The 10,530-nt window shown below is 41.5% G+C and overlaps 1 protein-coding gene across 3 annotated transcripts in view; it reads left to right on the top strand.

Annotated features, from left to right (window-relative positions):
• The first annotated feature begins 6 nt into the window (after positions 1–6).
• The window catches only part of PPP4R1 (protein phosphatase 4 regulatory subunit 1), a 62,770-nt gene continuing 52,246 nt past the window's right edge, over positions 7–10,530 (top strand). For all 3 annotated transcript variants that reach the window (XM_049620425.1, XM_049620424.1, XM_049620426.1), the window contains exons 1-2: positions 7–55; positions 258–302. In XM_049620425.1, coding sequence (XP_049476382.1) covers positions 49–55; positions 258–302 — 52 coding nt within the window. In that variant the 5' untranslated portion in view covers positions 7–48. The remainder of the gene's footprint in view (positions 56–257; positions 303–10,530) is intronic.

Below are 10,530 nucleotides of genomic sequence, written 5' to 3'. Positions count from 1 at the left end.
TGTAGCCCCGGATCCCCGGGAGACCGAGGAGGAGGGGGCGACCACAAGATGGCGGGTACGTGGCCCCCTGTCCTCCGGGCGGCGGCGGCGGCGCCTCCTCCTCCCCGCGCCCGCCCGCCGCCACCGCCGCCCGTAGTCACGGCCGGCGCGGGGTCCCGGCGCGGGGAGGCGCCGCGGGGTCGGGAGGGCGGGCGGCGGGGCGGCGCGCCGGGTCCCGGGGGCGCTGACCGGGCCTTTCTTCTCTCCTTTCGGCTCAGACCTCTCGCTGCTCCAGGAGGACCTGCAGGAGGACGCGGACGGATGTGAGTGCTCCCGCCTCGCTGTCGCGGCGGCGGCGGCAGGCGGGGAGCGGCCGGGAAGGAAGGGCGGGCGGCGGCGGCGGCGGCCTGGGCCCGGCCGGCGGGGACGGGGCTCGGTGAGGCGTGGCCCTGGGCCGGCCGGGGCCGCGAGCTTGAGGGAGCATTGCCCTTCGAGGAGGGAACGGTGCGCCGGGTCCGCGGGCGGCGAGGGATGCCCTGTCTAACGCCCGAGCTTGGGCTCTGTCCCGCCGCCCACCCTCGCATCATCTCCCCCCCCACCCCAACCCGGGCGCCCGTGGGCTCGGGGGGCCGCTCGGCGTCTGTTCCGGGAGGAGAAAGTGGCGGGGCCCAGATTTGAGATGGGCATTTGGGGTGTGCTTGTTCCCGGTGGGGGCCCTCCGCGGACCCCCACCCCAGCCTCCCCGCAGGAAGGAAGAGGCTCCGAGAAGGAAGGTGTGTTTACTTAGAGTTGCTCTCAAGTATCACTCAGCGGCCAGCCGTATGGGAGCCTGGTCCGCGTTCTGCCGCCCCGGTTTGGTTGCCCCGGCTCTGCCGGTGTGGAGACTACATACCTGTAATTTCCCTTCAACTCCTAACAGTTTTTAGATTGCCTCGACACCCCCCTGTGATTTGTGGATTACGGGAAGCCTCGAAGGTGTGGCCTTAGCTGGAGATACGAGGTTAACAGAGCGTATTTCTTTAAGTGCAAATGGTCGCGAATCACCCAGCCCTCCCTAAATATTACAATTTCAGCTTTTCTTTGAGGAAGGGGAGTTTCAGAAGAGTCGAGTCTTTTGTTTAAAAAAGCAAAAAGAAAAAAAAAAAGAAAAAAAGAAAAACTTTGACACTGTTTCCAGAATAGTGTCAGGAAGGAACTGATATTTAGAAAGGAATTTGTTTATTTCGTGTGTGCTTTTCTAAGCATCAGAAGATAATTTGGAAATTGTTCTGGGTTGAAATGATAACCCCGGTAGAATTTGTGGTGTATTTAGGGGAAAGCCTGCCTGATGCTGAGATTTACTGTGGCTAATACCTAGGTAAGTAACTCAGAGATGGTTGCAGTCTGCAATTGTTCTTTTAAAACACTGTGTAGTTAATCCATAGCATCGTCTAATGTGGTTTCCCTTGGCCAAATTAAACTTAATTTTTAAATTCCTAGGTGCTTTGAGTGAAGTAAGAGGAATTTATTCACAAGGGTTCTCTAAAAAGCGTAATTATTTTTAACGCAAATCACTCAAATGCAAACTTCTGCTACTCTGGGTTTTTGTTTTTTAAGTAAGAAGTGCTCTTAAAGGGAGCAGTACTAATGTAGTGAAGGACAGCTTTTACGTTTCACTTAATGTTTTACATTAGGCCACCTACCTGCCTGCTAGTAAATTTATAAGGTTATTTAAGGCACCTATCGATTGCTTGCAAAGTTAGGATTGGAGAGGTGGCTCTGATTGTTATCTCAAACAGGGGCTTCTCATTCACCTAATTAGGTTCAAGACTTTAAGGAGAAGATCTGTCTCTCAGCAGGTGTTTGGTAGGAATGTGTGGCGCAACAACTTTTGCACATTCCTTTATTTTCACTTAGGTGTCATGCACTCTTTAAGGATGAGCCATGGTGTCAGTTTCCTTGTTGACCATAAAGGAGCGTAGCCTAGAGGGGAAAGCACACCTGTGAAGAACTCAACAATGATTTATTCATGAGCCTCTCAGGACTTCTTCAGGGTACTGAGGATGTGGCTCTGCAAAGGATGGTCACAATCTATGCCCTCTAGTGGTTTACAAGCAATTTTAATATAAATGTGATAATGAAGATTTCAAAGGCAGTATATAACACGGTGGTTAATAGACAACACTCTAGAGCCGGACTGTTCTGTTCCAGTTTGGGGATTGCCACTTTGGACAGACTCCTACAACTCACTTAACCTCTGTATGCTTAAGTTTTGTCATTTGTAAATAGGCATAGTAAGTATTGCCTACTTAAGAGTTGTTTAGAACCTTACGTATATTAATGCAGAAAAAGCACTTAGAACAGTACCTGGTAGATAGTGACTAGTATGTGGTGGTGGTTACGAGTGAAGAGTAGGGAAGCTTAAAAGAAAGCAGAGAAGGAAATACTGATGCTGAACATTACAGTACAGAATAAATATATTTATAGATGCTGCTAATGCTTGCAATTAACTTTTTAAAGGTTCTTTTCGTTCCCAGTGCGTTTTAATTTAGGATAAAATATTAGACATAGTTTACTGAAGGCATAAATAGTTTACTTGCATATTTATAAATTGATTAAAGATTTTTTTAGAATAATTTTTTTTTTCAGTTGCTAAGGTCTTTACAGTTGATACCTCTATCCAGAATATTTAGGAACAGTCTTTGAACATGTGGCCAGTTTGAAGGACCACTTGCTGTCTATTATGAAGGGGGAAAGAATGAGGGGAAATCTGGCTGTGATGCCTAGGTCAAAGGTAAGAGAAGTATGGAGAAGCTGAGAAAGCTTGTCACATCCTGGAGAAGGTGGAGGACCAGAGATGTTAGAGAGAGTGGAGCTTGGGGCTGCCCTTACGACTAGAACAGATCCTAGGAGCCTGATTTTTCTGTCTTAAGTAACACTGGTCTGGAGGCCTGCCTCTGGAGTTATGAACCAGATCCTGCCGCTTCAGCCAAGCTTAGGTCTAGGTCTGTTTTTGTGATGGGGAAGAAATTATTTTCTGGCCAAACTCTAGAATCTTGGTTGCCTTTCCTGAATGCAGAACCTAGACTAAGAAGAGAGCAAATACTACTGTACAGGTGATCTGCAGCTTTGGAGACTTGGAGGGAACCTGGGTAAGGTCTAGATCTTGAAAGGTGGGCATTGCCAAGCCTTGATAACAGTCAGGTCTTCTGATTTGTTTTAAGCCCCAAAGTCTGTACAGAGCTCATAGAAAAGTGGGTAGAATGAGAAAAGGGTTGGTCAAAGACTGACTTGGCTGATGTCCTTAGAGAAAAAGAAACAAAATCCTAATATATGAAAGATGGTGCATTGTATGTACATAGCAGAAGGTCATGAAGGTAAGAAAATCATTCCGTGTTATTAAAATTAAGTTTGTTTTAGGTTAAAAGTAATTCTTTCCATACTGCGTCATGAAACATACTTTGAATTTCAAAGTGAAAGCAAGCCAGTGACTCAACGTTTGAATAGGTATCTCAGCAGAGTGACTTCAGGCTGGGAAAACCCTTTCTGTTCCTTGAATAATGGCAGGCAATGCAAAAATCACACATAGACTTTCAGAGAGAGAGATTTTAAGTTTCTTTTGTCACTTTTCTAAAGATACAGTTTTGGTTTACATTTCCAAATGTAACTTACTAGGTTTCTAAAATAGGTGAGATAGGACTTAAGTCAGATTGGATGAGTTAGCTTTATTGCACAGATTATTCTTCACAGCACTCCTGGGAGGTGTAGGCTGTGGTATTCTGATATTAGTAAGTCACCTGATGCACAAAGAGGCTAAATTATTTCTGAAGAAATGAAACTCCTTAACTACTGGCCAGAATTTTAAGGTAGGCCTCCTGCTTCTAAATATTGTATATGAAGTAGTCTTTTCTTAATTTGCCCACTTACAACATTGAGCAGCCCAAGCCTGTCGTATAGGCAATTTGTTTGAACTTTGCTTCACATACCCTTGAAGGTTAATTAATCTAGCATCTGCATATGGTTTAATTTAACCAAGAGAGATCATTCAAGTGAAGCTTGGGTGTAATCTAGCTTGTTTAGTCTTTATGTTCATTTTTTTTCAGCTGTAACTAGCATGATGTTGAAGAGCTTTTGGAGCTGTTGTTCATGTTTGAGGAAGTTTTGGAAATCTTTCACACTACATGTATTTTTCAGATTTGAGGGCACTGTTGGGTTAGAGTGAATTAAGGATGGATCCAGAACCAATTGGGTATAACTGCCTGGGCTGTACTTCTTTCAAAGAGTCTCTGGGCCCTCCGACTACTTTTTGAAAACTAGTTTTTGGGGGCACCTGGGGGGCTCAGTCGGTTAAGTGTCCGACGTCAGCTCAGGTCATGATCTCGTGGATCTTGAGTTCCAGCCCTGCATTGGGCTCTGTGCTAACAGCTCGGAGCCTGGAGCCTGCCTGGGATTCTGTGTTTCCTCCTCTCTCTGCCCCTCCCCTGCTCATGCTCTGTCTTTCTCTGTCTCTCAATAATAAGTAAAAGTTAAAAAAAAAACAAAAAACAAAAAAAAAAACTAGTTTTGATAAGATTCTTAAAGTCCTTGCCACCTAAGGGATTAAGGAGCAAAAAACTGGGGCTGTATCTAGTAGTGACCAGGGAATCAGTTAAACAAACTCTAGGAAGGTGCCCTTGAAAGTCATGATATTTAGAAGTGTTGTTAAATGGGGATTTGGAAGAGTGAGTCATGAGACTTGGTAACATATTTTGATTGTTACCAACAAGACTGGACAGGAGAAATCTTTATTTGGAGGTAATATAATTAATATCCTAGAAAAGCATGCTTAAAAATGGTTTTAGTGATACGCTCGTGTATAGAATCAGTTAATGATGTGTTGGGTAAGAATTCTGTATAGAATTTTTTTTTCTTTAAGAAGGAAAAAGGAGGAAAACCTTTTGTAAATATGCATGTCAGCTGCCTGGGCTTGCAGCTGCAATAAAAAAAAAAAAAAATGTTTGCTCTTTCTGCCTATGAAACACAAATAGCCCTAGCTAGGTAAAGTTCATTAGTCTACCACATTTGTTTGATCACTGATTTATTATTTCTGGCCCTTTTGCCTCAGTTCCTCCTCATCAAAACAAAGAATTTATATTTTAAACTCTTCACTCCTCCGTTTGCCTTCTATTTTGGAATTTGGGATTTTTCTCTCTTGAGGGCAAAGAATTTTTGCCAGCAGCTACATGGTAGGGTGGGCAGTCCCTCGACTGGAATTAAAGTGGTATTTTCCGTTTACTTCGTATCTGAACATGAATCTGACTGGATGTTTTGGAAGGAATAGGAGGTGGCACACCTGTGGAATCTGGGCTGCGGAGGTTGTAGGGCCTGTATCCCCTGTAAGTTCTGAAGAGGGTGCTTCTACGCACATCTTTCATCTGGCAGGTCACCTAAGGTCCCCCTTCTCCAGATCCATCCTCTGATCCTCCTAACTGTTCAGTCAAGCTTTCTTAGCTCCTTACCCCCCACCCCCAGACTCCACGGCAGGCTTGGTCTCTGGCCTAATTGATGTCAGCTTCGGTGGTGGTTGAGCATTTATCATGCTGTAATCCTGGAATACATCTCGGTATGTGCTTCTCTGCCCAGGAGAGAGCTCTTGGTTTTGTAAATGTTAGGTCTGCTGTGTTCAGATTCTGGCCCTTGCTTTGCGTTCACTTATCATCTTGAGTAAGTGCCTTCACTTTTCTCAGCTGTTCTCGATCTGTAAAAGGTTGATGGACTTTTGGATTGATTCCAGTTTTTGGCTGTTACAGATAAAGCTGTGACGAGTCTCTGTGTGGACATATACATTCTTTCTCTTGGGTATATACCTGCAAGTGGAATGGCTGGCTGCCTTTTTCAGGAACTTTTTCCAAAGTGGTGGTAACCATTTTGCACTCCCACCAGCAGTGTGGAAGAGTTCCAGGTGCTCCACACCCTTGCGGGCATTTGGTGCGGGCAGTCTTCGTTTGGGTTTATTTATTTATTTTTAATGTCTATTTATTTTGAGAGAGAGCAAGCACGTGTCAGTGAGGGAGGGGCAGAGAGAGAGGGAGAGAGAGTCCCAGGCAGGCTCCGCACTCAGCATGGAGCCCCTGCGCAGGGCTTGATCCCACCACTATGAGATCATGACCTGAGCCAAAATCAGGAGTTGGACGCTCAACCCACTGAGCCACGCAGGTGCCCCCAGTCTTCATTTTAGCGATCCTATTACGTGTATACAGAGGTTTTTTTGTTGTTTTTTTTGTTTTTTTTTGTAGTTTGAATTTGCATTTGCTTAATGACTAATAATGCTTTTATTTTCATGTGCTCATTTACCATCAGATATCTTTGATGAAGTATCTGTTCAAATTTTTTGCCCATTCCTTTATTGGATTATTTTCTTAATAATTATATATTCTACGCACAAGTCCTTTCTCGAGTATGTGATTTGCAAATATTCTGGTCGGTGTCTTGTCTTATCAGTCTCAACAGTATATTTTGAGGAGAAGTTTTGAATTTCGATGTTCCGTTTAGTTTTTCACAAATGCCCTTTATCAGGTTGAGAAACTTCCCTGAGTAAACTCAGGGAACTTTTTTTGAAATTAAGAATGGATGCTGGATTTTGTCACATTCTTTTTCTGCATCTATGATATTCTTTTTTAGTTTTTTTAATATGAGTTACATTGATTTTTATTTTAAGTGAATGCCATTTTTTTTAATGAGAAATTTCAAACCTATGGCCGATGAGCCATCATATACCCACCATTTAGCTTGAACCTTCATTTATCCCCTTTTAACATCTGGGCTTTTGTTGGGGGGAGGCAGAGAGGAGGCAGCCAGAGTGTTTTAAAGATATCCCGGGTGTCATTTTATTTTAACTATAAATATTTCACAAGGCATATACTTGAAGTTTGATGTTTTAATCTATGAACAGAAGGACTCTAAGGTTATGGTAAGGCGTGCTAAATAATGAAAGTTTAAATGATTAAATTTTTTAGACATTTGCCTTGCTGGTTCTACTGCAATAAAGCACGTTTGAATGACTACTCAATTCACTTTCATACTGATCACCAAATTAACAGAAGCAACATCTTGTTTATTTTTATCCTGCTAAGCACATTTCACCCTTTTGGGTCACTCTTTACGGTAGCAAAAGAATACTGGTGAACAAAAGTTGAATTTTCTGTTTTGGTTTGCTCTGTCATTTAGAGGGTCATATAAACTTTTAAAATTTGAGCTGTGCTGTACCTCTAGTGAGCCAGTGTTCCCAGAACTACTGAAATCAAGAGCTAGAAGGCAGAGTAATTATTTGTCCCTTAAGCAATAGAAAGTTTAGGCCTGGGGTCTCCTAGATAAAGGTGGCAGAGGTTAGAATACAGTTCAGATCTGGTAGGTTTGGATATTCTTTTCCTAGACATCGTCTAACATAGCTCTTTAACTGCAAACAGGAGGTGGGAGAAATTTCTGGATCTTGTTTATTTTTTTTTAACTTACCATTTTCATACTGATGTTGGTCACTGTGCTATAACCTTGCTTATAGTATTCCCCTGTGAGGTATGTAGTAACCACAAAGTTACAAAAGTGGTATCCAGTGGGGCTTATCTGATGGTTAAATAATTTGCTCAGTCACCTAACTTGAAAGTGTTAGGTTAATAAACCTGTGTGACACAATCTTTCTTACTTTATTTTACTACTGTGTTCTTCCTGCCTTCCAATTTGACTTTCCTTAATTTATCACTTATGTAGGTCATTTAACCTCCTAAAGGTTCTGGAGGATGTGAAGGTAGTAATATGCTCCAGGTGTCTGGTAGGTAAAATAATTTTTGTCCTAAGTTGCTCCTGTCTGCCATGAACATGGTATAATTTACAAAATATACATTTTTGTGTGTGTGTTTTAAGCACCCATGTATGGGAGAGTCAGTCATTGGAGTAAAAGTTGGTAAGAATGTGTCTCATTCTTATCTAATGAGATCTAATGTGTCTCATCTTGTCTCTAGCTAATCACCTGAAGAGGCCATTTTAAAATCTGAATTTATATTTAAATTTACTATAGTGCTTTGAATTTATAGTCCAAGTCAGATTTGATAGGTCATATTTACATGTACATTAAAAAAAATTTTTTTTAATGTTTATTCAGTTTTGAGAGAGAGCAAGCAGGGGTGGGGCAGAGAGAAAGGGAGACACAGAATCCGAAGCAGGCTCCGGGCTCCAAGCTGTCAGCACAGAGCCCGATGCGGGGCTCCAACTCAGAGCCGTGCCATCATGACCTGAGCTGAAGTCAGATGCCTAACTGACTGAGGCACCCAGGCGCCCCTATTTACATTTAAATTTTAAATCAAGTTAGTTTTTGGTAGAAATAACTTCAAGACTTCAGACAAATTCAAGACTCTATTAGAGACTGGTGGTAATTTGGACCTAGATTAGCTCAAGTTTTATATTTGGATTACCTATGGAAAAAAGGATTACTAACCAAAGTTAATTGGGTTAATAAGACCGTAAGGAAAATGTTTACTCACTGAAGGGAACAAACAGCGCATCTATAATGTATGGGAGATCTGCACTTGGAAGGGCTTCGACAGGCCACATTGCTTCTCTGACAAATACTGTTTAGGAAGCATGATCTTTGTAACTAATTTGACAGTCGATAAACACACTGCTGTTTTATTTGTATGTGTACTTTAGGAAAATGCTTTTTGGAATGTCATAGAATGAACTTCAGGAAATTATTCTTAAGTTCAGTGTAAAATGTCTTGTTAACAAAGATCGTTGCTAAAGATTTAGTAAGCTTTTTGTATTTAAAGGAAAGATACCTGATAAACATTATGTCGTCACAAAGTACAAATTTGAAACGGCATACCTGTTGCTTGAGGCTGTATTTACGAGGACTAAGTTATATGGTCCTTCAAATTTGTTGTCTTAATTCATTTTTTTCCTCCAAGCAATGACTTATGTGCATGTGTGTTACATTACAAGGGGTTGGAAAGTTTCAGTAAAGGACCAGACTGTAAATATTTTAAATTTTGTGGGCCACATGGTCTCTTGCAGTTACTCAGATCTGCTCTTATAAGGTGAAAGCAACCATAGACAGTATGTAAATGAATGGGCAATAGCTGTGTGCCAATAAACTTTATTTACAAAAACAGACTGTAGGCTGGTTTAACCTACTGGCCATTTTGCTGCCCCTGCATTGTCCTGGTAAGTCCAGAGTCTCTAACATTTTTATTCTTTACCTATAGCAGAGTGCCATCACACAGCAGACCTTTAGCATACACTTGCTGAGGTGAGCCTTGGTTCTTCTGGCCAAACTAAATATGACCATAAAACCTTACTTGCAGTCAAATAATGAAATTTATTTTCAAATTAAATGTGTTACTTTGAAAAATGTCAGACCTATGCATAAGTTACACAGCTGTTACAGTTAATTCCTCAAACCCTTCACCTGCATTCACCCATTGTTAACATTTTGCCAGCTTGCTCTATTTTTCTCTATACGTTTGTGTGTGTGTGTGTGTTTATACATATGTATATGTGTGTGTATATACATGTGTATATATATATATACACACACACAATGTAATGTGTACATTGTTCTTAATCTTCTTTGCACCTTTTGAAAATAAATTGTAGAAATCAGGACCTTTATTGGATCTCTGAAGAGCAAGGCCGTTCTCTCATAATCAGCCATCAAATTCAGAAAATGTAACATCAGTACAATACAAATATGTAATAAGTAGTCCATTTTCCGATTTCACCTCTTGTTTAATAATGTTCTTTATAGCAACTGTCTTGCCAGTCCAGGCTCCAGCATTGCATTTCCTTGTCATGTCTCTTTAAAGGCCTTTATTTTTCATGATACTGGGTTTTTGAAGAGTCAATTTGGTTTTATCTGTTTCCTCATGATTTGATGTAGGCTATGCTTTTTGGGTGGGGGGGTTGTGGGGAAGATAGGAATACTATGTAAGAAATACTGTGATTTTTTTTCTCAGTGCTTTATCTCAAGAGGCACCTGATGTCAGCTGTCTGTTATTGGTGGTGGTAATTCTTTAACCACTCCAATTAAGGTGATGTCTGCAAAATTTCTCACTTAAAGATTCTGTTCTTTTGTAATTAGTAAGAGGAATACTTTGACACTGAGGAAATATGCTATTCCCAAACAGACTTTTACCCGTTAGTGTTAAGAATGTGGCCAGGATTCTTACTTGGATCAATTTACATTTACTGGCTGGCAGTCTGCTTTACAGCAGACTCCCTATTTATTTGGTTATTTATTAAAATATCAATTTTAAAGCCCACGCCTTAAGGCAAGTCTTATAAAGATGATTAAGTCTCTAGGGAGTGTCTCGTTTTCATTTTCTAAGATGTAAAGAATTGAAAAACAAAATTTGGTAAGTTTTGTGGTCTAAGCAGTATCAATGGAAAAATTGAAGGGGAGAAGGGAGGACACACTATCTGCTTTCCTCTCTTTTTTTTTCCTTAAAGTTTTATTTTTATTTATTTTTGAAAGAGAGAGGGAGAGAGAATCCCAAGCGCTGACAGTGCAGAGCTCAATCTCATGAGCCAGAGGGAGCATGACCT

This window comes from Panthera uncia (genome assembly GCF_023721935.1).
Source record: "Panthera uncia isolate 11264 chromosome D3 unlocalized genomic scaffold, Puncia_PCG_1.0 HiC_scaffold_8, whole genome shotgun sequence".
Classification (NCBI taxonomy): domain Eukaryota; kingdom Metazoa; phylum Chordata; class Mammalia; order Carnivora; family Felidae; genus Panthera; species Panthera uncia.
The sequence above is the reverse complement of the archived record's forward strand: the minus strand, read 5'-3'. Positions and strand labels throughout refer to the sequence as shown.